The sequence below is a fragment of the Penicillium hordei genome (genome assembly GCF_028827395.1).
Source record: "Penicillium hordei strain IBT 12815 chromosome Unknown utg000001l_segment0_segment0, whole genome shotgun sequence".
NCBI lineage: Eukaryota > Fungi > Ascomycota > Eurotiomycetes > Eurotiales > Aspergillaceae > Penicillium > Penicillium hordei.
In genome coordinates, this window is record NW_026623142.1 from 5,521,312 (window position 1) to 5,548,385 (window position 27,074).

At 48.3% G+C, this 27,074-nt stretch overlaps 11 protein-coding genes across 11 annotated transcripts; 7 read left to right on the forward strand and 4 right to left on the reverse strand.

Moving 5' to 3' along the window:
• Positions 1–25: 25 nt before the first annotated feature.
• Positions 26–1,647, forward strand: N7537_002092 (MmgE/PrpD family protein; the record flags this gene model as incomplete). The annotated part of the gene is made up of 4 exons (XM_056893150.1): positions 26–358; positions 445–582; positions 674–1,452; positions 1,515–1,647. The coding sequence occupies 4 exons, from the start codon at positions 26–28 to the stop codon at positions 1,645–1,647; spliced, it is 1,383 nt and encodes a 460-aa protein (XP_056758145.1).
• Positions 1,648–2,244: 597 nt separating this feature from the next.
• On the reverse strand, positions 2,245–3,174 carry N7537_002093 (Rab family GTPase YPT6; the record flags this gene model as incomplete). Its single annotated transcript, XM_056893151.1, has 5 exons — positions 2,245–2,303; positions 2,365–2,767; positions 2,866–2,954; positions 3,037–3,062; positions 3,122–3,174. 5 exons carry the CDS (start codon positions 3,172–3,174, stop codon positions 2,245–2,247), a joined length of 630 nt encoding a protein of 209 aa, XP_056758146.1.
• A 356-nt stretch (positions 3,175–3,530) lies between these two features.
• On the forward strand, positions 3,531–4,383 carry N7537_002094 (H(+)-transporting V0 sector ATPase subunit c''; the record flags this gene model as incomplete). Its single annotated transcript, XM_056893152.1, has 5 exons — positions 3,531–3,588; positions 3,648–3,682; positions 3,747–3,838; positions 3,898–4,206; positions 4,275–4,383. 5 exons carry the CDS (start codon positions 3,531–3,533, stop codon positions 4,381–4,383), a joined length of 603 nt encoding a protein of 200 aa, XP_056758147.1.
• A 745-nt stretch (positions 4,384–5,128) lies between these two features.
• N7537_002095 (bifunctional molybdopterin adenylyltransferase MobB/molybdopterin molybdotransferase MoeA family protein) lies at positions 5,129–7,435 on the forward strand (the record flags this gene model as incomplete). Its single annotated transcript, XM_056893153.1, has 4 exons — positions 5,129–5,389; positions 5,442–5,482; positions 5,540–5,577; positions 5,652–7,435. The coding sequence occupies 4 exons, from the start codon at positions 5,129–5,131 to the stop codon at positions 7,433–7,435; spliced, it is 2,124 nt and encodes a 707-aa protein (XP_056758148.1).
• A 357-nt stretch (positions 7,436–7,792) lies between these two features.
• On the reverse strand, positions 7,793–10,884 carry N7537_002096 (DDHD family phospholipase; the record flags this gene model as incomplete). The annotated part of the gene is made up of 4 exons (XM_056893154.1): positions 7,793–8,265; positions 8,339–8,476; positions 8,526–9,807; positions 9,859–10,884. 4 exons carry the CDS (start codon positions 10,882–10,884, stop codon positions 7,793–7,795), a joined length of 2,919 nt encoding a protein of 972 aa, XP_056758149.1.
• A 2,037-nt stretch (positions 10,885–12,921) lies between these two features.
• On the reverse strand, positions 12,922–15,815 carry N7537_002097 (uncharacterized protein; the record flags this gene model as incomplete). The annotated part of the gene is made up of 3 exons (XM_056893155.1): positions 12,922–13,500; positions 13,562–15,497; positions 15,553–15,815. 3 exons carry the CDS (start codon positions 15,813–15,815, stop codon positions 12,922–12,924), a joined length of 2,778 nt encoding a protein of 925 aa, XP_056758150.1.
• Positions 15,816–17,943: 2,128 nt separating this feature from the next.
• Positions 17,944–20,270, forward strand: N7537_002098 (putative FAD monooxygenase; the record flags this gene model as incomplete). The annotated part of the gene is made up of 4 exons (XM_056893156.1): positions 17,944–18,591; positions 18,649–18,942; positions 19,001–19,959; positions 20,174–20,270. The coding sequence occupies 4 exons, from the start codon at positions 17,944–17,946 to the stop codon at positions 20,268–20,270; spliced, it is 1,998 nt and encodes a 665-aa protein (XP_056758151.1).
• Positions 20,271–20,305: 35 nt separating this feature from the next.
• Positions 20,306–21,250, forward strand: N7537_002099 (CXXC motif containing zinc binding protein; the record flags this gene model as incomplete). The annotated part of the gene is made up of 5 exons (XM_056893157.1): positions 20,306–20,340; positions 20,492–20,606; positions 20,680–20,745; positions 20,903–21,025; positions 21,084–21,250. 5 exons carry the CDS (start codon positions 20,306–20,308, stop codon positions 21,222–21,224), a joined length of 480 nt encoding a protein of 159 aa, XP_056758152.1. The 3' UTR covers positions 21,225–21,250.
• A 496-nt stretch (positions 21,251–21,746) lies between these two features.
• Positions 21,747–22,345, forward strand: N7537_002100 (small nuclear ribonucleoprotein F; the record flags this gene model as incomplete). Its single annotated transcript, XM_056893158.1, has 4 exons — positions 21,747–21,752; positions 21,867–21,904; positions 22,035–22,190; positions 22,279–22,345. The coding sequence occupies 4 exons, from the start codon at positions 21,747–21,749 to the stop codon at positions 22,343–22,345; spliced, it is 267 nt and encodes an 88-aa protein (XP_056758153.1).
• A 1,930-nt stretch (positions 22,346–24,275) lies between these two features.
• Positions 24,276–24,527, forward strand: N7537_002101 (uncharacterized protein; the record flags this gene model as incomplete). Its single annotated transcript, XM_056893159.1, has 1 exon — positions 24,276–24,527. The coding sequence occupies one exon, from the start codon at positions 24,276–24,278 to the stop codon at positions 24,525–24,527; it is 252 nt and encodes an 83-aa protein (XP_056758154.1).
• A 1,364-nt stretch (positions 24,528–25,891) lies between these two features.
• On the reverse strand, positions 25,892–26,937 carry N7537_002102 (RTA1 domain-containing protein; the record flags this gene model as incomplete). Its single annotated transcript, XM_056893160.1, has 4 exons — positions 25,892–26,307; positions 26,390–26,615; positions 26,672–26,694; positions 26,778–26,937. 4 exons carry the CDS (start codon positions 26,935–26,937, stop codon positions 25,892–25,894), a joined length of 825 nt encoding a protein of 274 aa, XP_056758155.1.
• Positions 26,938–27,074: the final 137 nt, after the last annotated feature.

Here is a 27,074-nt window from a genome sequence, read left to right on the forward strand (position 1 = left end):
AACCAGTCTCGTGAGAGTCTCTGCAATGACTATCTCATCCAGCCAAGAAACAAGAACTGATCGATTAGTCAAATGGGCCGCCGACCTGAAGTATAACGATATTCCTGATAATGTGGTCCAACGCACCAAGGATTTCTTCCTAGATACTCTGGGTTGCGCCATAGCCGGTAGTAGCCACCCTGCTGTTTCTGCAATGGTGCGATTTGCGGCTCAAATGGGCCCGTCTAGCGGGAAGAGCGAACTAATTGATGGCTCCCAAACCCTCACCACTAGTCCGGCATTTGCTAGTCTGATCAATGCTGCTGCATCCCATGTGGTCGAGCAGGATGATCTGCACAATCGAAGCATCATGCATCCAGTGAGTCTTGCCTGTGTTCTCATTGTGCTTGTGGCCCACTATCTATACACCAGTTGTCGACAAACACAATGCTTATTTGACTATAGGCCACTGTAATTTTCCCAGCTGCTCTTGCAGTATCTCAAGATATTGGGGCAAGTGGAGAAGATTTCATTACTGCCTGCGTGGTTGGCTACGAAGTTGGTTGCCGTGTTGGAGAGTATCTGGGGAAGAGCCATTACGAGGTAAGCTTCGTCGGGTTTCCATGAACATAGCCATCCCAGCAACCCTAGGAATAATAGTCAGCTAATGTTCAACGATTGACTTGTGCCATAGAAATTCCATACCACCGCCACAGGCGGAGTGATTGGAGTTGCAGCAGCTGTAGCCCACCTTCTGAAGCTTGATGCAAACCAGATATCATCAGCAGTCGGCACAGCTGGGACTCAAGCCGCAGGATTATGGCAGTTCTTGATGGATGCAACTCACTCAAAACAAGTTCACACAGCAAAGGCCTGTTTTGACGGTATATTCGCTGCCTATTCTGCTCGTGATGGCCTTCTAGGCCCTCAAGATATATTGGAAGGACCACGCGCAATGGGAGTTGCTCTTGTCCCAGGCAAAACAAACCCAGAGGCAATTGACCAGAACTTGGGTATAGATTTTGCCGTTGTTCGTTCGAGCTTCAAATGGCACGCATCTTGTCGACACACACATCCTAGTGTGGACGCACTGTTGAACCTAATGGCCAAGAATAAGGTTGCTTTTGACGATATCGACTCTGTCCTTGTTCCCACATACCAGGCTGCTATTAACGTACTTAGCCTAAGTGGTAATGGCGACACAGTTCATCAGAGCAAGTTCTCAATGGGCTTTGTGCTAGCCATTGCGGCGAAGAAAGGCCAAGCTATGATAACCGATTTTACAGAAGCTGATCTGAAGGATGTCTCTCTCCGTAAATTCCAGAATCGAGTGAAGATGGAATACAACGCGGAGATCGATTCCCAATTCCCAGGGAGGTGGCAAGGGACTGTTATTGTTACATGCAAGTCCGGGAAGTCTTTCACGGAATCAGTCACATTTGCAAAGGGAGACCCAGAGCTTCCGTTGACAAGGTATGCTCTTCATATTCCTAGGAGATGATATAATTATGTCATGTTCTGACAGACATCGCTAGGTCTGAAATCGAGGCAAAAACTCACGCACTTGCCAAATATGGCGGAATCATAGACACGAACAAGGTCGACTACTTAATCAAGAGAGCATGGAATTTGGAGCATGAGATGGATGTTAAGGGGTTCGTCTTCTAAGACTTGGGTCTCAAGTCATCAGATGTATAAAAAATTGCCATGGATATATCGGGTGGTGTATTGGTGACGGCAGAAGCAAATTATAGCAACTTTTGGCAAGAATACAAGAACAGTACATTTGTCTATGTCTTAAGTATTTTAGTTAATGGGTATGATAGTGTCGATTTCGTATTTCATTGGCGCCGGCTATGCGGTGCGTTACCCAGAAGGGAAATGCCATATTATACAGCTTCATCAATTAAAGCATATCACGCATATCAGACATGTTAGCCCATGCTGCCAGAGCGATAATTAGAAGACCCCCAAAGGAAGTCAAGCGAAGTAACTTCAACTGCCACAAAAAGAAAGAAAGAAAAAAAAAAGTATGATGCTGGATAAACGGAAATCAAAACACCTTGTCTCCTCCCAAGACCTCGGAAAATAAACTGGATACAACCGCATTCGGCACTGAAAGATCTAGACACGCGCTATCGACTCAAGGAGCGAGCAAAGAAATAAGAAACATGTACATCTTTGAAAATTGTAGGATATCATGGACAGCCTCGATTCTCATCGAGGTAGGGCACCTAGGGACGGGAGAATGGATGCGGGGGAATCTTAACAGGCACAGCTGTCGTTGCTGGTCGTCTCCTTGGGGTTGATATTGACGTCAATCACTAGGAGAAAGGTCATGGTCAGTATGAGAAGTCGGTGGGTAAAACATGAGAATGAACATACTTGTGCTCTCGCCTTGCTTGGCCTCGCCTTCCATTCCAGGAAGAGCCTGAGCGATTCTCCTGAAAAGCTGCTTCACATTATGCCCGACCTTCGCGCTGGTCTCGATAAACATCAATCCGTTCTTCTTTGCCTCTTCCTCGCCCTGTGCGGTGGTGACTTCCCGCTTATCGTTCAAATCGGTCTTGTTGCCCACCAGCACAATAATCACGTCGTTTCCACGCTCTCCGCGCACATCATCAATCCATTTTCGTGTGTTTTGGAAAGATTTAGCATTCGAAATATCGTACACCACCACAGCAACGCTCGAGTCTCGGATGTAGGAAGGAATCAGGGAACGGAATCGCTCTTGGCCAGCGGTATCCCAAAGCTGAAGACGGACAGTCCGATCTTCAAGGTACATAGTCTAGATACGATGGTTAGCCCCGATATTTGCGAATAGATAGCTTCTCGAGGCAATGCTCAATGACTTGGGCCCCTTGTGCGGGGTATAACGTGACGTACCTTGGACAAAAAGTCGATGCCAATAGTTGCTTGGTATGTGTTGTCGAACGAGTCATACATGAACCGAGTGATCAATGATGTTTTGCCGACTGCAGTACCGTTAGATATCCTGTGTGGCCTTTCATTGACCAGAGCGCATGTAGTAGAGGTATGGGGTGATGAGACGCTTACCGCTCTGTTCGCCTAGGAATACCAGCCTACATATATCCATTAGCAATGTATTCCTAATTACATACTGCGCCGTCCCAAGTCTTACTTGAACTTCTTCAAGGGGTTCGAATACGACCCAACCCCGGAGGCAGACGCCATTGTCACGGAGATGTTGATGCGGTTGAAATTCAGGGGTAGTAAAGCGGCGCAGAATGAGGTCAGTAATTTGCGACTGGTTGAAAGACACGAGAACAAGGCAAATGAGAATATAGAAGGTTAAGACAAGTGTCTTCCCTTGAAAGAACAGTAAATCAGGAGGAAACAGGTGGTCCAACACGTCCGGGGAAGCACATCGCGAGGTCACCGCCCGAACGGAGCAGTTAATCCGCTCCGGCCACCGAGTCCCCCGTCACCCGCTTCAATCCTAGAGCTTCAGCTACCTTATCGGCTGCGTTTTACGTCTGCGATCATTCTGACCATTTAATTTATCCGTCATCAGGCTTATAGAGGTCGCCATGGCTTACCTCTACCCGGCCGGTGTCTCCACTACCGCTCTCATCGTGGTGGGATTGTGTACGTTTCAATGAATCCGAGGTGCGATCTGGCAGCTAATGAGAGGGTCTGGATTCTAGATTTGCTCTTCCACGGGGAGGGAGAAGCGTTCAATGTACGGAATTTATGCTAAAAGCAAGCGATTTGCTCGAAAAGTTTACTAACTTGACACGTATTAGGTCGGCCGTTTCCTTGAGGAAGTTTCTCCTTATGCTTGGGCAAATATCGGAATCGCTTCGTGTATCGGCTTCTCAGTTGTCGGCGCAGCATGGTAAGCCGATCTCCGCTAACGTGATCCGGCATCGCGATACTGACCGCATATCTTCTTAGGGGTATCTTCCTTACCGGCTCATCGATTGTTGGTGGTGGTGTCCGAGCACCTCGTATTCGCACCAAGAACTTGATCTCCATTATTTTCTGTGAAGTCGTCGCTATCTACGGTGTCATCATGGCCATTGTCTTCTCCTCAAAGCTCAGCCCGGTACCCGAAGGCGGAATCCACACCTCCAGCAACTACTACACTGGATACGCGGTCTTCTGGGGAGGAATCACAGTCGGCGTCTGCAATCTTATTTGCGGTATCTCCGTTGGTATCAATGGAAGTGGCGCTGCCCTGGCCGATGCAGCCGACCCCAGCCTGTAGGTGATCCTTGTGATATTGTTGATATGATATTTAGGGCTGTTACTTACATTGCTTTCTCTTTTAGATTCGTCAAGATTCTTGTCGTCGAGATTTTCAGCTCAGTCCTGGGTCTTTTCGGTTTGATTGTCGGTCTTCTCGTGGCCCAAAAGGCGTCGGTGTTGGAGGCGGCCTGAAATTGAGCTTTCCGTTGAGAGAGAAGAGCTTCAAATTTGGGCGGCAAACAGATATCGGGCGTTCGAAACATATGCTCAAGGCGATCCGCTTCGCCTATTTATCCTCGTCTTCATAGTTCATGTTCATGTTTCGATATACACCGCATCGGGGCGTCTGGGGTCGACCACGTAGAGCCATTTTGGTTTTGCTCAATTGCATCAATGATCCGGGGATTATATGTATCAGGTTTGAGGCCTCGTGAGCTAGTTCTAGCTTGTTACACTAGGGATGTGAACGAATATTTGTAGAAACTATCAGATGAAATCACTTTGACCTATATTTACATGTAGGCACTCAATGCAGTCTCAATTTAGCCCGACTTTTTGACAACCTGAAGTATACATGGAAGCCTGTTATTCAGAATTAATATAAAACCAATCTATATTTAGTTCGATGTATTCTATGGTTCCAATCTAATTGGGTTAAATCGATTGAGGTTGCATTCCAACCTGGTTTCCGAGGCTGGGCCTACGAGGACCTCGGGATAATTCGTAGCAAGTGAATATGTGGGCAAGAGACTAGCCGTTCGGAAATGATTACGATTGGCACATACGAAAAGTAGCATTGGCACTAGTTTCAATTCACCAGTTGCAGTAAACACTAATCTACGTCGGGGTCTGGCGATAATCCGATGGTTTTTCCCTTAACAGAATCTCCCCCACCAAAAACATCCACTTCCCCAGACTTCTATGCACAACGCACATCATGGAGACCAAACTAAAAGTTGCAATCCTCGTTGTCTCAGACACTGCCTCGAAAGACCCCGCTTCTGACAAGGTTGTCGATGCACTTACGCCTATCTTGGCCGCAGAGGGGAAGTGGGAACCCCCCGCATTCAGGATCGTCCCGGACAGCGTGTTGGAGATCCAGCAATCCATATACGACTGGGCCGATAGCCCTAATTGGTACAACCTCATCCTCCTTAGTGGAGGAACAGGATTTGCTATCAAGGACAATACCCCTGAAGTCAGTGATTCTGATCTGCTTGACCTCGCCCTTATGCTCATGACATCACTAGGCCGTGTCCCCCCTAATCCAACGCCATGCGCCGGGACTAGTGTGAGTTGGATACCCTGGTTACCGCATTGACGCTAGTAAACTAACCAAGACCTCAAGACACGGCATGATTGCTGCCTCCTTGAAAGTAACCCCCTGTGAGCATGACATCAGGGGCGCTGCCATGGCGCTTCTCTTTGACTATATTTACTTCAGCTAATCCCCCGCGCAGTTGCTATGATGGCCAGACCAGTTGCTGGTGTCCGTAATAAGACTTTGATTATTACCTTGCCCGGTTCACCTAAAGGAGCCATGGAGAACCTCGACGCTGTTGTTAAACTTCTTCCGCATGCTTGTCTGCAGTCTGCTGGGGCCAATTCACGGGACCTCCATTCTAGAGGTGTGAAGAAGCTAGAATCAGAGGCTGGTGTTGGTGATCATCAACATCATCACCACCACCATAATCACCACCATCATGGCCATGACCATGGACATGGACATAAGGTTCCAAAAGCGCATACGTCGCCGTCAGAGAGACCACAGTCCAACGACCCTAGCGCGGGCCCTAACCGGCGCTATCGCTCCTCACCCTACCCAATGCTGTCTGTAGATGAAGCTCTTCGGCGGATCAATGAGCAAACTCCCGAGCCAGAAGTTGTTGAGGTCCCAGTTACCACATCCTTGGTTGGATCGGTGATCGCCGAAGACATCTACGCCGCAGAGGCCGTGCCAGCGTATCGAGCTAGTATCGTGGATGGCTACGCTGTCATTGCACCAGACTCTAGCACCGCCGGCCAGTCCACGAAGGGTATATTCCCTGTAGCATCCATTACCCATGCCAATGTCGGCGGGAATCTAGAGCCATTGCAACCGGGGACCATAGCTAGAATTACCACTGGCGCCCCTCTCCCCCCAAATGCGAATGCCGTAGTCATGGTTGAGGATACGACCTTGGACTCGTGCACACCTGACGGCAAGGAAGAAGCGACAGTCGAAATCCTCGCCGATGATATTGAGCCCGGCGAGAATGTGCGCGAGCCTGGCAGCGATGTCACACTAGGCTCCAAAATCGTCGCCCGCGGGGACCTAATATCTCCCGTCGGCGGAGAGATTGGCTTACTGGCATCAACCGGCACCAAGACTGTCAAAGTCTTCCGGAAACCACGCGTAGGCGTTTTGAGCACCGGCGACGAGCTCGTCGAGCACAATGACCCGCGAACTCTAACAGGCGGCCAAATCCGCGACTCCAACCGCCCATCTCTTATCTCATGCCTGAACTCATGGGGTTTCGAAACCGTCGACCTCGGCATCGCTCGCGACACACCTGCTAGTGAGCTCGAGCATGCCCTCCGCGACTCTCTCCGCGGCGTAGGCCGAGCCTCCACCAGCGTCGACGTGATAATCACAACCGGCGGCGTCTCAATGGGCGAGCTCGACCTCCTCAAGCCGACAATCGAACGCTCACTCGGCGGCACCATTCACTTCGGCCGCGTTGCCATGAAGCCGGGAAAACCAACCACCTTTGCAACTGTCCCTTTCAAACCAACCGGCGATGCCACATCCTCCCAGCAGGAGCGCCAATCAAAACTCATCTTCTCGCTCCCCGGAAACCCGGCCTCCGCCCTCGTCACTCTCAATCTGTTTGTTCTTCCCTCACTGCACAAGCTCACCGGCCTGGGCCACAGCTCCCAGGCACTTAGCTCCAGGCCTTGGCTCGCGCCGCAGCTTGGTCTCCCGCGCGTCGCTGTCGTCCTCACACATCACTTCCCGCTTGATCCCAAGCGCACGGAGTACCATCGTGCTGTGGTGACAGCGTCACGCTCGGATGGTCGGTTGTACGCGACGAGCACGGGGGTTGAGGGTGCCGGACAGCGGTCTTCGAAAGTCGGCAGTTTGGCTAAAGCAAATGCTCTGGTGGTGTTGCGGGCTGGACGGGGAGTTGGTATCAAGGGTGAGATTGTGGAGGCTTTGTTGATGGGGGATGTTCATGGCTCGGACACTCGGGTCATTTGCTAGAGATGTGACATGATACATGATTTATGCCCAGACGGAGACTGAATCTCCTGAAAACTACTTGTATTTCGGTTCTTTATCTGTTTCTAAGCTTTGTATACTTGCATTCTCGTCTTGTCTTCACAGTTTTTCGATCCTCTTTGAACAGGCGATGTATGGCCAACAGCTGTAAGTCTCCATCTTTGATGAGAATGCAAAATACATTGTTGTTTTTACATGGGACGAGCCAAGTGATATCTTTGTACGCGCATATTACAACCACACAAGGTACCTATGGTACCTATTCTGTCTCCGCCTGGATAGAGAACAAAATCAACACCAAAGCTACGGTAAGGGTACATAGATATCCCCAAAATAGAATCATCCCTTTGAGTATTTCCATCCCTTCTTCTTCTCAGACCGGAAAGCAAGCAGCGTCCCTTCTCTCCCCTGCTTTCTCGCAATCTCCACAACCAAGAACCGCACAAAGTCACCCAGTGTCCAGTAACTGCTATGCGCGCTCAGCATGTTGAGGTACTGGATATTCAACGGGCCGCCGCCACCCGAGAGATAATAATCAATTTGACCGTTATCGTTCAGCAGAAACATGCGTTTTTCGGCGATCTCTTCGCGAGTGAAGTCGTGGGTCTCGAGCTCGACATTGGATGGGAGCTTTGAGATTGCTGCGGGGCGGGTAGGGGCTGTGGAGGGCAATAATGTTGACGGCGTCGAGCTCCAGCGGAAGACGCTTCCGAAGGACTGCCAAAAGGTGGAGCCGGAGCTGGGGATAATGCCCATTTTGAGGGAGTTGGAGAGGTCTGAGTCTACGGTTGCATTGACTCGGTACGCGATTGCTGGTAGGGATTGTTAATATAAGAGGCAAATAAAATATGAAAATCAGCTGGGGAGCTTGTGCAATCCACTTACGATCGGTTGTGTGCATGATATTGTAGAGATTGTCTACGGCGAGACAGCCATATTGACCCGCTTCACCGGCAACGCCGCGAAGTAGATCGTCACCTTCGCTGCCTGGCTTGTCCCGGCCTTTTCGGGGAAGAAGACTAGCTGCAAGGATGTTAGATATAAGGCAGAATGATATAGGTTTCAAACGTACCCTTATTGAGAAGCAAAAAGAAGCCGACTGGACTTCCGCATAGGAATAGATGTTTAGTATCAAACTCGAAAATGTCACTGTGTAATGCCGTATTGGAAAAGTCAAACCGAGGAACATGTGTTGGTTGGTGGCTGAGAATATCTACAGCCATCACGCTTCCGAGAGAATGAGCGATGAGATGTACACGGCCGTGGTCTTGGAACCCTGGGTTGTTTTTACACCAGAGGCGATACACGCGGTTCGCTTCTCTAATCACTGCCTTGACCATCTTCGGTTTGTGGTGTGACAGATAGTAAGGAATGTCAAGCATCACATCGCTGATCAGGGATCGGATAGCGGGAAGAGTCTGGGGAGTAATATCTGCAAGGGAAAAATTGTTGCTAGCTGGGTCTTCGATACCAGACTCAACATCGAGGTCATCCAACGACAAATTCGTACGCCAATTTACAGGAAGAACCATAATTCCCCCATGATCCTGGCGCACATGCGGCCAGACAGGTTCGTTATTGAGCTCCATGTTTACCTCTCGTCGAAACGCATTGATGGCGTGAGTGAAATGGAAGCTTTCCATCCTCTCCGATAACTTTTGCCCGATACCATGGACAACGAGAACCAAGTCCGTTGGAGGTGGTCGCGACTCTTCCATCTTGCATGCATAGCATATTTGTTCACCTCGCGCAGAAGGACTTTTCGACTGGGTTTTGCGGATGTAATGGCGCACATCGATAGGATTGGGCTTTGATGGGTGCAGTTGTTCCCACAATTTTCGACTAAACCCACGAACCACAGGTATTCCTATCTGGCGGCCTTTCCTTATTGCACCAAGAGGTCGTCGTCCCCTCGACACCGAGGGAAGTAAGCTGGGCCGAAGTACTTGAGCATTTATGGCATCGACATAGATGGCACTAGATGTAAGGTATGACTTGATACTCTCAGATTGGATAGAGGTGCCGCCTGCAGCTCGATTTTCGTCGAATTTCAAAGTATCCTCCGCCTCATCCAAAGGCGAATCACTACTCTCTGGCGCTTGTGTAGTTGTAGGCTGACTGTCTTGTTTTGTCCATAGTGGGTGAACAATTTTTAACTCGGCATCAGCCCCGTTTTCCACGCAACTATTCAGTTCATCTTGCCAAGTGTCGCTCCATGGCTTCAAGTAAACGTAGCCTTCCTCCAATTTGTTCGCAAGCTCAGTCTCAACGGGCAACATGGTATTCTTGTAGAACCAAGTAGCTCGGACCACACTTGATATGTCCTGGAGAGGGCTCCAGTAGATAGGTTTCATCTATAAAAAGTGTTATTAAAATTAAGAGCCGAGTAGAGACATTGTATTCACCTTGAGATTCGGTAGCTCAACTAGATGAAGCCGTGAAACACCGACTGGAATCTTTGACTGTGCGTTTGTTTCCTCTGTTCTCTCCCTTTGCGAGTCCTGGGTCAATTGATCTATGCTCACGGTCGTTCTGAGGCCCGAAGGTTTCAGGGCACTTCGAGGAGCGGTGCTGGTCCGGAGTTCCGCCTGCCATTCGCCTCCTTCTTTTGACGAAAACGACTCAAATGAGCGACCAAGCGGCGTCTGAGGCTGAGATATCGGTGCGCGTATGAAAGGAGAGCCACTCATGCTTGCATCGTGAGAACGATCAGCTCGCAGACTTCCAATCTCCGCGTCGCCTTCACCCACGTTCTCAGCCTCTAGTGGAGAACTGCTTCTTCTTTTGGCTGCACCGGACTCATTGACTGAAGATGGGCGCGCTCTTTTCCGATCGATGGAAATTTCTCCCGGAGTGTCGTGTTTGAACCCATTACCCAGTGGGGAGCTCACGCAATTTTCCTTGCCGAGGCCATGGGTTTGTATTTCAGCACTGCCAGTAACAAAAGCGATGTGACTCTTGTGACTGTGAGAGGGTAAGTCGTCCGGGAACGATTGAAGGTTGCTCAGAGTGCTTCCTCTACTGCCAACCAATGAGGGATCCTCTTGGCTGGCTGGCATGCGGCGTTCGACATTCGAGACCGATTCATGACCGGGCACAGCTATCCCAGGGGGCCCGATCGATGTATTTGGCCTGGATCTGTGCTTCCCGGCCAATTTGGTCTTTCTCGCTTCCCGTAAATCATGCCAAGCTTCCTCTAAGGCGATGTTATCCCTGGCCGAGAATGGCGTGGGAGGAAGTCTCTCGTTCCCGGTCCCCTGGCTTGCAGGCGGAGGTAGAGGAGCCAGTGGATCATCGATCGGCAATGATGAAATATAGAAGAACTGTGATCGAATCCCCGGTGGTGATGGAAGCGATTGAAATCTGGTGAGGTCCTGCTCTTCATCCACAAGCAGGCAACTTGGACCGTAGGTGTGGATCGGGCCCGCCATTCGGATATTTGTACGGAGCTGGGCCCCTGTGTTTGAGCTGGTATTGATCTCCACCCCCTAAAATGGAGGCTAAACGCGGGATGTATCGATGGTCATTGGGGGCCGGACTGTTACGATCCACAACGCTTTATGTCGGAAACCCCCGCACGGAGGTTATGATGATTTACAAGAGGTGGTTCAAGAACTTTGTCACAGGCAGAGCGGTGACTGCCACCCGTGATCCTATAAGCCGATGACGTCGCCCCACGTGTTTTGTGTACAACTTCACTTTTCAGCTCAGTTGACATGTCATGTTATACGTATGATGGTTACATATATATTAAATTAAGAATGTTCGAAAATTAGTTCAATCATCGATGATTGACAAATGCCAAAGGATAGTTACGTGACCTGAAATATTAGGCGATCTACTAGTTTGATGGTTGCGTTTAAGTCTTGAATTTACCATGTCTAGTAGCCATGATTATGATGGCATGTGATCGACTTTTGACTATGACGTTTGGCCTGGGGGTGTAAAACAAAGAAGTATATAACTGATTCCTGCAGAAAGTTTCTTTGTCTTTCAATATCTCCAAGTTGCAGGTTTAATCAAATTGCTCTACATTGCAATTGAAGAATTGTCAGTAATTTCCTACATCTTAAAGGGTACAGCTAACAACATTTTGGAGGAACCTTGAGGCCTTGAAGCCCTTCTGGAATGTCTATATATACGGGCCGTTTCTACGATGACGACTTTGAGAGTATGGGAGGTGCTATTGAGCACATCCATCGCCATCACGTTAGCTTTATTAGGCGACCTGGTTGCGTAGGATGCTCAGATAGTCAAGGGCATATCTGGTATTGTTTTGAATGTGAGACAAAGATAACCGATCATCGAAGCTTCGACTCGGGACAGCGCTATGTGGAGCCATCTTAAAGATTGCCATTACAATTTATTGGATTGTTATGATGTTAGCTGAAAGAAAATTTGCCGTTGAAAGAGGCAATTCGACCTGCCACTAGAGGGGAAATTGTCAAGTATTATTTTACTATCCCATAATCTTCGAACCTAGATCATAGGGGCTAGTGGCCGTTTATTCTACTTTGGTTTATTTCTGAGACTGCCGATGCATTACATACTTTTTGGTCCAAGATCTATCAAAATGGGTTGTAAAAGAGAGCGACGATGTGTGAGATTGAATTATGTTGAATCTCGACTTCCTCTAGTAGAGTCCGCTTCAGTCAAGCCGTCGTGTCCGTAGGACCGGAAGATCCAATCTCACGATTATTCGGTGTTACAGTTTGATTGCCCGATTATCCAATTTCATGAAGTCCACTGGGCTTCCTAGGGCTCGGAGCGTATAAGGCTTCATAAATTTCCTTCTTTCTCTTCTCAGCACTCCGCAATGCATCTAATCACAATCGCACCACTAGAAAGCGAAGAACTGCCTGAAGCCGTGCTTGGTGCTATCGATGGTGCCCCGATTGATGGTGTACTCTTGCTGGTAGTAGTCGTAGTAGTCGCTGTATGAAAGTTAAAAGGGTTCAAAATGAAGATTCAGTATGATAATACACGATTGCACATGATATTCCACCCAGATCCGTGTAGAAGAGCACATAAGAAGGTATCTTTGATGCTTACTTTCAGTTGATCTACTAGGAAGGTAAAGGATTTATTTGGGATAAGTTGGTTTTGAAGTATGCTAGACTGAACTAGTTGACCGACTCATCGCTGGTAAAACACGCATAAAAAGACAGTAACAGAATAGCAAACGCGGGAACGAAAAATAGCAGAAAGCCAAACTGGCAAGACGCAAAACTGATACCGGCCAAGTCCTAGAACGGAATAGCCGAAACAGAATAGCAAATAGTAAAAAACCAAAAAAAAAGAAAGCAGAAAAAGCAGAAATTGAAAGCGGCAAAGTGCGAACTGATAACGGCGAAGTCCTAGGAAAGAACAGCCGAGACAGAATAGCAAAATGCGAAAGCGAAAGCGAGGCAAGAATTGTTGAAGAGAATAATCAAACATGGGTCAAGTTTAAATGAACAAAGGACAAGTTAAGAGCGAGAGTTCCCAGAGTTCTGAGTGTTTCGGTAGTGCTGCATCATCTCATGCTTCTCCAGCTCTCCATGAACATGCGCATTGAGGGCCATAATGAGCTCAATGTGGCATTCGTCAGCCTTCAAAAGCTGCAAGACATCCAGGATATCGTGGATGTCCTTCTTGACAACCGAATCGGGGGCCACAAAGGTGCGGATGCTCATGTGCTTGCAGATCTTCTTCCAGTTTCTCAGAACGGTGGTCCGACCAAGGTTGTTGCTGGTGTTGCCAAACTGGAGATGATTGCGGTTTGCGCTGATCAGCTTGTACTGGGTAAATTGGTCGAAGCGGAATTGAGGAACACCAGGCATGTTCTTCTTCTCCCATCTTTTCTTCACCTTGCTGAGAGAACTAGTGGTAAGGTGGCCTTCGTAATACTCCCTCATCAGGAATTCGTTGGCTGCTTGGGTGATCATGTTCTCAATCTCGGCGTACAGGATTGACTGCACATCGGTGTTCAGAGTAATGGAGGCAGTATTCTCGGTGACGATGCTGGGCTTGGATGAGCTGATTAAAGCTCGATCCCCATCCCAAAACTGTCAAAACAATTGTTAGTCATTATAACATTTTTCAAAAGCCAAGTCACCAAACACTTACCATTCCCTTGACGGCTGAATGTCCCTTTTTGACGGCCCTCCTCAGATAGCGGAATCTCTTGTTGCGTGGCCCCTCGTTGTCTTCAAGGTATCCGTTGTTACCAAAGAGGTTCTTGGTAAATCGCTTGCGCTTGCCACGAGGACCTTCGGAGCCCGAAGAACTGTAGGTATCGGGACTTTCGGTGATACGACTCGGAGTTGCGTTGCCGGAGGTGTTCTTGAAGTTGGAGTCATTATTGACGAAGGAAGCTGCGCGGCTATATTCACCATTGGTAGACTCAGAAACGTGGATGGCTGTCTGATGCTGGGAAACGTCGTGGATGGGGACATCCATGGTGAATGTGGGGTTCTTAGTCACGTTCAATTGCTGTGGGACAAGAGAATGCTCGTCATTGTCCATGTTGGTTCTCTCCTCGCTCAAACGTCTTGGATAGCTGGCAGGGGATGAAATGTAGTCTGGGTGGAAATTAACCTGCGTAAGCCGGGGATCGTGGGGGATATCAGATGGATAGATTCCAACCCGAGGCACACCGGTATTGGAAAGTCTAGGGAGACCATTTGGACGACGCTCAGGAGATGGCGGAGCTGGAGCAGGAGATGTAGGTGAATCCTGTAGAGGCGAATCAGGAGTAGTGTAGTCCCGAACATACATTTGTTCAAGGGGCACAACAATGCCAGTGTCAATCCCGTCGAAGGTGTCCCAACGCCAAGTAAAATCTGCTTGGAGGGAAGCGGCCTGGGGGGTAGACGAATGCAACATAGGTGGCTCTTGCAGTGGTACATTGGAAGCAGAACATTCCTGATGGAACTGGGGCTCCGCAGATGCAATAGTTTCAGGTTCAGATTCAGACTCCGTTTCATCGTCAGTCCAATAGCAACATCCTTTGAAACATGGGTATGGGGCAGGAGACGGGGACGAGAACGACCCAGATGTTGTAGGTGTAGCTTCGCTGGTGGTGCCGGGGCTCACAAATAAGGGGCTTGAATTAGGGTGAGCGAGATGGTAAGCAGAATATGGAATTCGTGGGTTGGGGCAAGGATCAGGAGTCGGGGACCAAACAGGAGTCGTGGATTTCAGTTCGCGAATGTTGCTGGGGCCCGCAAACAAAGGACACTCAGCATTACGAATGAAGGAGTCACAAGTCTGGAAACCAGGATCAGAGCGTTGGTCCGCAAGGTAGATATCCACAGACGCCGAATTGGGGGGAGCGAAACGGTAAGTAGAATATGAACTTCCTGGGTTTTGCTTTTCACTTGCAAGGCGATAGTTTTCCTTTGCCTGGTTGACCAAAGCAATCAGTTCCTCAAAGGTTGCGCCCACTTCGGTGGATTGATTTTCTTGTTTGATTTCTGCGACTGGAGTATTGCTGGGTACCACTGCAATCTGAGCACCCGGAGAGGGTTCTTGGCCAGTGGGTGAGGCTTCGTACCATGAGGTTGGACTACAACCATCGTGATGAGGTCGTGAATTGGCTTGAGCATAAGGGGCCTCAGATGCAGGAGCAGCACATGGAGCAACATGATTCAAGCGATGGAAACCAGAGGAGTGATTAGCGTGGGAGGCCGGCGCGTTGTGGTAGTGATGCGGAAAGGATGGCAGGGCCGGCTCAAATGCTTTGGGTTGAATGGATGGAGACTCATCGTCGAATCCTTGAAGCTTGCATTCCTCGAGAAGCAAATTCATTTTCATCTTTTCACTCGATTGCACAGGCCCATCAACAACTGCGTTCTGGCCAACTTCGGTAGCAGGCTGAGAATCTTCTTTTTGAGCAAATGAGGATTCGTGGTGGCCTTGCATGTTGGATCTGTCAAGCACGTAGTAAATGCTCATCTTGTTGATATCGGGACCAGAACCTTGGAGAACACTGTCCTGACCAATTGTGGTGGCCAGCTGAGGTTCTTCCTGTTGAGGAATTGGTGGCAATGGCTTGGTAAATCTGTTCATCATATTAGATTTCATGTTCAGCAGGTCTAGGTAAGGATGACCCTTACACATCTTTCTTGTTCACAGGAGTTCTATTGCGACGAGCTGCACCGCGTTCCGCAATATCACGAAAGCCTTCAGCCATGCTGGGGCCCCTATCTGCGAAGGCACGTTGACTCTTGTTGCGACTCCTCTTTGCGGTCTGAGGAACAACATGGGGATGCTGTCGAAGCCATTGCTGGCGTTCCTCTTCGTAGAGGATCAGTGGCTCGTCTTCCCGGTCAATGGTGCTAAGAGTTGCCCAGGGACGAACTGGTGGATAATGAGACATTGCTGTGTCTACGGTTTCAATTCGAGATATCGTTCGAAGGTGAATTTGCAATTGCAGAAAAATAAACGTGAAGTATGAGAAATAGAAGCGTAAAAGGTATGAAGAAGTATGGAAGGCAAAAAGGAAAAGGGTTGGAAGAAGATGGTAGATATATACTACTGTCGTCGGAACCAAGAGCTACAATGTGTCTCGTTACAATAGTCATTTAATTGTTATTGATTACTGCCGAATAAAGCATAGTAGAAAAGTCGAGGCCATTGTTTGAGACTGAAAAGAGTATGCTGGGACCATGTTGTCTACAACAATAGGATTAGCCCAATAATGTGGGTGGTAAAGTCTCAAAGACAATAGAAACAAAGGAGGTAGGAACAAAGAAAATGGAAAATCAGAATATTGGAACAAAGAAAATACTTGGAACAAACAATGAACAAACGGAGAATAGAATAATTCATTATCCCTAATCAAGGAGGTTGTTGATAGGCCAAACAAACGCCAATTTACCACATGATCCTAGTAGTACCCATATGTCAACTCTAAACAGACAACCTGATGTGACAGCACATGCTCCATAACACGGGGTTTGGGCTGGCCAACCTGGATAAGCATATTGCAATAACACAAATTATTGATACCCACCTACCACACACACCTATGAGAACCATTACAAAACAAAAGACATAGCATCCCCTCTGATTTGGAAGCTTAGGATTATTACAATACATCTTATGTGTTATCACCACCCACTACACTAATACGTAAGGATATTACAAAATCTTGCAAAATGTTCTTACATACGCCATGTCCATACCTGTTAATATATTACCTACAAGAGATGGTAGGGTAAATATAATTGTCCAAATACCACCTATTGCGCATAGCTCACAAATGGATATTGTATGTTTAGTCCTGATATGTTTGTAGGTAGTTTCTGGGTATAGTTCGGAGCGGTACAACTTGTGCCCGATCCACCCTCTTTCGTCATTGTTGCCTGGGGTGTCGATATTTTCATGCTACGGCTATACTAAGGGCTCTAAAATTAAACTGTTGAAAGGCCTGGCAAATTTAAACCAAGAAAAATACGGGTCATTAAAGCCACTACAATGGTTATATAACCGTATAATTAGAGCCGAACCATCTGAGTGCTATTGTTATGATCATGTAGCAATGCTTCTTAAGGTTATTTTATTTTATTTTATTTTTTTTCCAAAAGAGGGGTGGAACCGACTCATTTGCCATGGACCAGACCGAGGAAACCACATTAGAGTAGGTGGTAAACCTCATGAATATTTCCTCTAGAGCATGGCACAGAATTTCGGGTTACCCGCAGTGCAAGTACCAGGTCAAACTACCATGATGGCACGGGATAGTCCGGTCGATAAGGCGGCAGGACTTCAGTAATCTCGGTAGAAGGAATAAGCCTGGAAGGGAAAAAATTGAGTATTTAACCAATAATATTGGAGGTGGTAGTCTGCTAGTCATGCCTATGTGTAGATGAATTGGGCAATTCCCCCCTAACGATAGTAGTAATGGTAAGACGAATTATGGACGTTGTACAAAATAAGGGAGTATCTACAACATAGACATATAGATCCCGGGCAGGGTTGCCGAGGCTGGGTCACGTGCCCAGCCGTCCGCTTACCGAGATCGTTTCCGGGTGGAGCAGAGGCAAAGAGGAGCAACCCAGTCACAATGGAACCCTGCGGCTACAAGCTCGGGATCAACGACGGTATTATGGACTTTGTGCAAAGCCAGTCCTGCCCCCACACGGTGCTTGCTTCTTCGATGACAAATCGTCCATAACTCCGTTTCTGGCGAACCTGATTGGCTACCCCAACCCTCGAACCAGTGCTCCCCACGATTCCGCCGACTCTGAATGCCGTGGATGTTCTCCGTTGCTTTAGTTGAACGCCCAATCTGTCCGCTTACCCCAGTTCCCGGACAGTATATAGAGACAGCCATGGCCCTCATTCATTTTTCTTTCGGTCATCGTGCAGGGTGACACTCTGATCTATTTTGCTTTTATTTCAAGTCATACATCTAATTATTTACACCGATTATATCTCCATTCTCCATACTATTCATACCTCCCCCCAAACTTTGGTCTCTGTATTTGCGTTTGACCGCCAGCATGGTCCAACAAGAGAAGTATGACATTGTCATTGTGGGCGCCGGCCCTGTCGGTCTGCTCTTGTCCCTGTGTATGTCGCGGTGGGGTTACAAGGTGAAGCACATCGACAACCGCCCAGTGCCGACCGCTACTGGTCGCGCCGACGGTATCCAGCCGCGATCTACCGAGATCCTGCGCAACCTTGGTTTGAAGCGCTCGATCATGGCTTACGAGCCTGCCAAGGTCTATGACGTTGCCTTCTGGGATCCCAAGGGTGACGGCTCTGGCATCGGCCGCACAGGCAGCTGGCCTAGTTGTCCTCGTTTCATTGACACCCGCTACCCTTTCACCACCCTGGTCCACCAGGGTAAGATCGAGCGCGTTTTCTTGGATGAAATTAAGAAAGCCGGTACAACTGTCGAGCGGCCATGGACCATCGTTGGCTTCAAGAACGATGGTGCGAACGCTGATTATCCTGTTGAGGTCAACCTGAAGTGCCTGGATACCAACGTCATCGAGAATGTACGCGCCAAGTACTTGTTCAGTGGCGAGGGTGCCCGCAGCTTCGTTCGTGAACAGCTTGATATCAAGATCCACCACAAAGATCCTATTGCCTATGTCTGGGGTGTCATGGACGGTGTCGTACGCACCAACTTCCCCGACATTGAGGTAAGCATGGCTGAAAAAAACGACTCTCACGTGTTTTTCTAACGCATCGATATTTAGACAAAATGCACCATCCACTCCGACGCTGGCTCAATCATGGTCATTCCCCGCGAGGACAATATGGTCCGCCTTTATGTCCAGATTGCCTCCTCCACTGACGCCGATTGGAATCCCCGAAAGACCGCCACTGCCGAGGAGGTTCAGCAGACCGCGAAGAGCATTTTGAAGCCATACTGGATTGAGTGGGACCGGGTTGAGTGGTACTCTGTCTACCCCATTGGACAAGGTATCGCTGAAAAGTACACCCTTGACGAGCGAGTCTTTATGGGTGGTGATGCTTGCCACACTCACAGCGTCAGTCCTCCCCTTTGAAATCCCTGTTCTTCTAGAAATCTCGCTAACACCCCTAAAGCCCAAGGCTGGCCAGGGAATGAACACTGCTTTCCATGATGCACTCAACATGGCCTGGAAGATCCACGCTGTAGAGAGTGGTTTTGCAAACCGTTCTATTCTCAGCACCTACGAGAGCGAGCGCAAGGATATCGCTGAGACCTTGTTGAACTTCGATTCCAAGTACGCAGCCCTCTTCTCCAAGCGCCGTCCTTCTGCTGGCGAGGTCGGTTCTGCCAGCCACACCACTGTGGGTGCCGGTGGGGAGGAGGATGAATTCGTCAAGACCTTCAAGTCATCTTGCGAGTTCACCAGTGGATACGGAGTGGCCTACCAGCCCAACATTTTCACCTGGGACGCGAGCCACCCTGCCAAGTCCGCTCTATTCAAGGTTCCCGGCGTTCATCTGACTCCGGGTCGCGCTTTCACCCCGACCACCGTCACCCGTCTTGCAGATTCCAACTTTGTCGAGCTCGAGCAGGAAGTGCCCGCTAACGGTGCATTCCGCATCTTCGTCTTCGCTGGCAACCAACCCAAGACCAAGAAGGCCATTACCGACCTTGCTGCGAACCTCGAGAAGGAGCGCTCGTTCCTCTCGGTGTACCGCCGGTCTGACATTGCCGATGTGTCATTCTTCGAGCGCCACAACCCCCATTCCAAACTCTTCACCCTGTCTGTGATTTACGCAGGCTCCAAGAACACCATCGATGTAGACTCCATCCCTCAGGTCTTGCGTGACTACCACCACCACCTCTATGCGGATGATATTCCTGATGTGCGTGTTCCTCAGGCTCAATTTGCAGCCCACGAGAAGCTAGGCTTTGATGCTGAGAAAGGTGGTGTTGTTGTGACCCGCCCCGACAGCCACGTTGCTTGCACCGTGCAGCTGGTTGAGGGAAGTGGCACTGTTGACGCTCTCAACGAGTTCTTCAACTCGTTCTCAACGAAGCTGCTGGGCCAGGAGTCTCAACAGAGCCGCCTGTGAGAATGTTGACGTATTATGAGTCTGTATTTTACCTTCGAGATGTATATAGCTAGCTTGATTCGTTCGTTGTGAGTGATAGATTGAGCATGACCGGCGTTTATCTTCAATTCCCATATAAAATATGAATGAATTTTAAATTCCTACCCAAACTCCTCTTGGTACTTCTTAACTTTTATATTTCGTAGTCTTGACAAACATCAATGTTTATAGAGTGGTCACATGCCAAGCCTCGATCTACGTTGAGTATTTTCCAGCTCCACCCCGCATCACCTGCAGAAAGATCTTGACTTCAGCCATCATACCTTGAGATCAAGATCACCCACTTAACTTTAAAAGCCAAAAATGCTCACTCTTTTGGTCGAAGCTCAGCTGGAGGGGTAAGTGCTCCTACCTTAGGTATTCGATTATTGAGCCTTTGCAGGTGCCTGCATCTCCCCGCACTGCACTCCAATTCCAGGAACACACTGCGCGGGCAGATCTTTTCGGCCACTATTATCAAAGAGACAACTAACTGATATGGTTATACAGTGTTACTGCCCTCGTGCCCACAGACACTGAGGAAAACCCCTACTTCTACACTTTCCGAGTGCAATGTACCTCCTGCCATGAGACACACCCCAACTGGGTCAGCTTCAACCGTTTCGTACGTGGATTACTTATATCCTACTCTCCCCTTTGTCACGATTGAACGGCTTACTAACTGGATTGATATATAGGACGTACACGAAATCCCCGGTAGCCGCGGTGAGGCTAATTTCGTGTGGAAGTGCCGACTATGCACGGTAAGTGAACAATTTTTTTTCCATTCTGATACACCGAAAATGTTTCATTTTCGCCTTTCTTGCGAGTTGCTTCCAATTCGGTTGCACTCTGCCTTGTTGGCGTCAATCCTTTGGGCTTCTGCACCTTTTATGATTACATGGCTAACCGACCACATAGAAAACCCACACTGCCTCCATCATTAGCGGACCTAAGCCCTATGAGGCCCAGGAAAAGCAAAGCGCCCAGAAGATCATTGAAATGGACTGCCGTGGCCTCGAGTTCATTGAATTCAAGCCCGACGTGAGTAATCCCAAATTCTGTCCGTAGGGAATGGTATGTACTGACGACGACAATCCAGGGCGAATGGGAAGCCAAGGCTGTTGAGTCCACCACCACCTTCTCTGGCATTGACCTTTCAGAGGGTGAATGGTACGACTACGACGAGAAGAAGGGTGAGGAAGTCAGCATTAAGGAAATCACCTGGACTGTTGGCCGTTAAGCAAAGATATACTTGACGATGATGATCGTCGGGAGTCTGAATTTATGAAACTCTGATGGACTTTGATTATATACTTCCATTGTATTATTATTGGTGTCTGTTGGTGAGCTTACCGTGGGAAGGTGTGATGGGAAGGGAGGCACGGAGCATGCTAGAAATGGGAGATATGTCAATGACGAGAAAATGAAACGATCCATCAAAGGAATCTTATTCCTTTATCGTATCTTTAAGGATATAATGCAGGGTATTCACCTACAGCAAACCCCATCGTCTTAATCCAAGCGCTTTGCCCACTATACAGGACCTAGAGGGCGGTGAAGCGCTACGGGCGCTGATTGGCCGCTGACCACCGCCTTATTCACCTCACATTTTCGCGATCTCGGAGACTCCGATGCCCACGCAGTTGACAACACGACCAGCACGATCAACCAACGGAGTGATAGATCTTGCTTGAGCTTTGCTGTCATAATATCCTCAAAAACTACCCCACACCAACCAACCAGAAACTCGTCTCGAGTCACAATGAGTGTACGCCTTTCCCCCCTCAAGCTCAGCCCGCTATCAAGCTCGAGATCCCGCTCATCAGCACCTGAACCTGCGCACTATTCCCAGATTCCCAATTGCTAACTTACACTTTTGCAGTTCCAACCACTTAACCCCCGTCCCTTCCTCCAGGCTCGGTATGCGACCCGCCCCCAACCCACCCGAACCCCATCAAGCAGCCCCAAGCAGCATATATATCTCTTAAGACATGCGCACATATGAATCGTTGCTGTTAAAACAGCTTGCTAACTTAACATATCTCTACAGCGTGGGCACCGAAGTCCTCATCCGCCTGAAGTGGGCCCAGACCGAATACAAGGGTACCCTCGAGAGCATCGATTCATACATGAACGTCCTGCTGCGCGACACGCAAGAATTTATCGACGGAAAGCCCACCGGTTCATTGGGTCTTGTTCTGATCAGGTATGTGATGCACACTTCAACGGGCTCGGCGTCGAGCTGGATACTTGTGATTCTAGTTTGGCTAACTCTCTTTCTTTTCCCCGCACAGATGCAACAACATCCTCTATATGGGGTCGGCCGATGCAATTGAGATGACGGACATGGAACTTAAATAATATGTCGCATACCCTCGAATGGAGATGCGATGCAGTGCGGTACATGAGGGAAAGTGATGGGAGATTATGACTGTTCCTTTGTGTCTAGGAGTGAGGTGTCCTTCGGTGTCGTCGCTTCCGAGTATTGTGTTTGTTACAGTGGGATTCCTATACCATTGAATGGATAGGTAACCTGGTTTGTGGCACGCTCAAATGCTACCTGCGCTCGCCAGGCACCCGGAGGTACGACCTCATTAACGAGCTCGGCTCTGCACAGATAGACACGGAGGATGGATGAACCGAGTGTACCAGGTTTGTTGGGACCGAGGTGTGTGTTCTACTCACAATTTCAATATCACGAGGCGTTTTTTCTGTTTATGGGTTTGTGCATGGCCTCTGACCAAAATTGAATCAATTACTTTCTGCACCAGTCTGGGAGACATACGTAGTTGAGTTTCTTTCTTGATTAATTAGGGTTGCGTGCAAGTCTACGCCATCAAGTGTCTCCCCATGCCGTTCATCCAGAGAATATCGGTGAGAAAATGGGGGACCACAGCCTAAGTCCGGGATCGACATATTTTGAATGTACGTGTACGGTACGCCGGTGCACTGAAGGAGTGACAAGACACTATGACCCAGGGCGATCAGTTTCTCAACAGAAAATATGTTGTAATGGCTCCAAATGCTGCTATCATTCGTCATTCGGGGATGACGGGTTTCCCACTCCTGGAGAGAACTGTATCGCACAGTCCGCATGATGGTCCGGTTAACGTCAGCCCGGACACAGCCCGTATACTAACACCCCTGTCCCTCTTGACACGGTCCTCTGTATGATCGCATATTTGCCATTATGAATTTGTTGGAAGAGATTCGGATGTGTGGCAGGTTAAGGTGGCTAATTGCTGTGGCGGTTCTTTTTATAGAAGACGACGTACCACATGGCGTACAATGTATTATATTGACCAATGTACACCGTACATCGGACATACCAGGACCTGATCACCCGTGGACCCGTGGACCTGTGGGCCCGTCGACTTGCTCCCTCTGTGCGGAGTAGTCCCTGACCATCTAAGCCCATGATAGAGATTTCATGCCATCGACGTCATGGCGCTTGAAGGATGGCATCCACAATAGTAAGCTAAGACGAATAGCGCCCTGCAGGGTTATCGTAGTCAGTTTCAGAGTCTATGGGGGGTTGTTTACAGAAAGGGAAAAAGAAAGTCGGAGCAGATGATATTCTATCATAGACCAAATTCGACTTTTACCCGTTCGCATCAGGTGCTTTCTCCATATATCCAGACGAACCATCATGGTTCTTCATAATGATGGTCACTCGGACGCCACCAAAATAGTTGCCGATCATCGCCCCCGCAGCTAAAGAAGTCACACACAATTGCCAGAAGGGGCTTGTGCATTGAGTATGCACTCAACTTGTGGGGTTTCAAGTGCCTTTGAGGGAAAAAGGTTGCCTACTTGGATAGGACACATTGACTTGTGTACTTCTTCTATAAGTATGTCAAAATAATCTAAAAAGGAGCGAAACACAACGCTGATCATATAGTCCACAGGCAAATTTTATAGTTGGACCATCGAATCACTAACTTCTTTACTCCACTGATCTTCGGTACTGCAGACATTCACATTTCCCTTTTCGCTATCGGAAGCCATTTCAATTTTTTATAAAAATTCCCATCTCCCTTCATTCTTCTATATTCTTCTATTCTCCATTTGCTCCATTTTCTCCTACACTTGAAACACACCAAATCTCCACAAGTCTGCAGTCAGCCTACACCTGCAACGCTCTTTGTCTCATCTCGCGCTTTGCCTACACAAAACTATACACCCTATACCCCCGTGACCTGCTCTAAATTTCCTTCTACTTTGGAATTCGAAATTATATACATCTTCACCCTCCACCAGATCACAAAAAATACAAAAAACTCTCTACATAATGCGCGACACACCCTCCAAGTTCATCGAGATCCTCGATCCCAAGGATTCATCCCTACCCATGTCCGATTCCGATGTCCGTCTCGAAGATGTCCTCGCCGACCACGAAGCAACCATCAACAGCCGAGCCCGTTCTTCTACAGAGTCCTCCGCAAAAGCAGACAAATCCCTGTCTCGTAGGAACTCGACATCCCCGACACCGCGGTGGAAACGCCTGAGCAATATTCTCGCGCAACCCCGCCGGAACTCTTGACATACTACGCCCCCACCCTGCAGTGATGTACCTCGGTCTTACTATACTCCACTCTACTATATGTCTCAAGTACCTGTTCCGATTCGGGTGGACAATACCGAACACATTCCCTGCCATGCGAAAACGAGAAAAAAAAAAAAAAAAAAAAAACCACGAAGATGACAATTGAAATGATATTTTTATGGCTACATTCGCGACTTGACTAGCAAGTTCGGATCTGTGTTTCGTGCCTGGGGCACGGTGCTATAGCCTAAGAACTACGAATTGCAAACGAGATTACGAATTGAAAGGATACGAAGTGATGTGCACGACGGCTAGCTTGCTACTCGGGTATTATCGAGTGTTTGGCCTCGGACTATTTTGCTGGTCTGCTCTACTGGCACTGGTCCAGTTGACAAGGGGACAGGATTTTGCCCCGCTTGATGATTTGATGAGTGTGCACCTTTGTCTATTTTGGGATTGGATTTGGATTTGAATCTGGATCTAGATCTGGATTTCGCTCTAGGGTTATACGATTATGATCTGAATTGGTCCTCTGGCACATGTATAGAAACCAAATGCCTCACAAAAATGAAGAACGTGAACGGTCTGAGACCTGCGTTTATCTAGTATTCACTTCTTGTTAATATAACTTCATTTTGCTTCCTGTTTGTCCCTGCCGCTTGTTTAGTCATAGCACCTTTGGTACCCGATGTAGCCCTAAAGTGAACTATACATTTAGTCGGAGTCTTGTGGATGAAGCGAAAGGAACCGAAATTCTCTTTGACGCGGTTGTTTGGTCTTAAATTTTGTACCTGGCGAATATTAAATCCGGCGGGGTCTTAGCTTTGGCCCTGTGGTCACTACCTCTTAGGCTTGTAGCATGTACAGGATAGGTACCAGTGGACCCTGGACCCTTGGAGTGGAACATTTGTGCTACGAGTACAATCCCCGGATTGGCCTAATCAAAAAGGCTTTGCTGGAAAGGTTTCAAAAAGTCAGGAACGTATGTCGGTTAAGCTGGGATAGCTCTTTCATTCTTTTTCTATTGTCTAGCACAACAGCTCTCCGTGTTAGGGGATACGAGTCGCAACTTGGCGCTGTATCGGCCTCTGTCCCTGCGCCGGACTACTCGGACCCTCGTACAAGTAGAGCTATACGAGAGACCCGCGGATGTAGATTGAAATCCGAATAATTTCAAGTTGGAAAGAGAACTGTAGCAAAAAGATAATGTCCGACAGACTTCGGGACTGAGATCTCGCGCATGTAATTTCATGGACTCGCGATCTGTCTATATTATAATGTACATCACTTGGGTATAGGTTGAGTCGGTCTGATTGAATATCCCCGGAGATTTCCTGGCATAATATATCCAGTCGTCCCAATCATCCAATCAGTTCCATCCCATATCCACCTTTCCTCTCTTTCATTAACCTGCTAATTTCGGCCGGATGCACCACGTTAAACGCGGCCATTACCAGCAACATAAGAGCGGCATCGAAAATGTAACCCCAGAATTCATGCTGGAGCAATGCCCCGCTACTTCCCTCGTTGTACTCGATGTACCGGAAGATGGAACGGACGAGAATTAACAGACTACCGATGTATAACACGGTCTGGTGTTTCTTCCAGGGGACCACGTGCTGTCGCAGCACCATTGACCCGTTTTTCTCAAGTTTAACGTGAAAAATGATGCTGGTGATTATGAAGACACCGAAAAAGACGATCTGGACGATCAAGCCAACTTTAATCACATTTCCGCCTTTTGCTGCTGTGCTGGCTTTGACGAGCATTCCGGCTCCTGTATCATTGCAATATATGGTTAGTCAATTGGGAGATGCAGAATATCGTGGACGCGTTGAGCGACAAGGTATGGGCCTGACCTCCTGCCTGAACCAAAAATGATATCACGTCCCCAACCACAAAGATCTTTGTCAACCACGAGCGTCGAATTGGTGATAAGTGTTCCCCACCAGTGACAATCATGATGCGGCCGAGTTCCATATAAATACTTGCAGCGAGCAGTGACGGCGCGACGAGGATAAGAATGGCTTGGATGGCAAGAGGATGAAGGGTATAATTTGGGTATTGCTTGGAGGAAACGACACGCTATAACTGTGAGCATATTCCCTCTCTGATTCGATCGAGTATCGAGAGTGACTTACGGCTATGTATCCAACAACCTCAACTACAGAAAATTGTTAGAAAGACCCGGGAAATAGCCCGATGAAAGGCACCAACAGCCAGTTAGCCCATTGAGCTGGTACTCACATATTCCTCCGATTATAAAAGCAATGAAGAACCAAGTCCGACCACGGAACATTTGCCAACAATGCAGGAGCGTTGAGATCCCGAATAGGAAAATGAAAACCACGGCAGCTGGTATTGAAGGTATGTAGTCATACTCTCCCATATACTTGACTGCAACCATTGTGTATTTGGGCTCGTTTAGACCGAGAAACCTACTAGATATCGAATTGAGCAGGGTTGGCACCCAGCATCGAACAGTTATATATCTCCATATTTCAGGGGATTTCCAGATCCATTTCTAAATGTTGAAGCCTATAG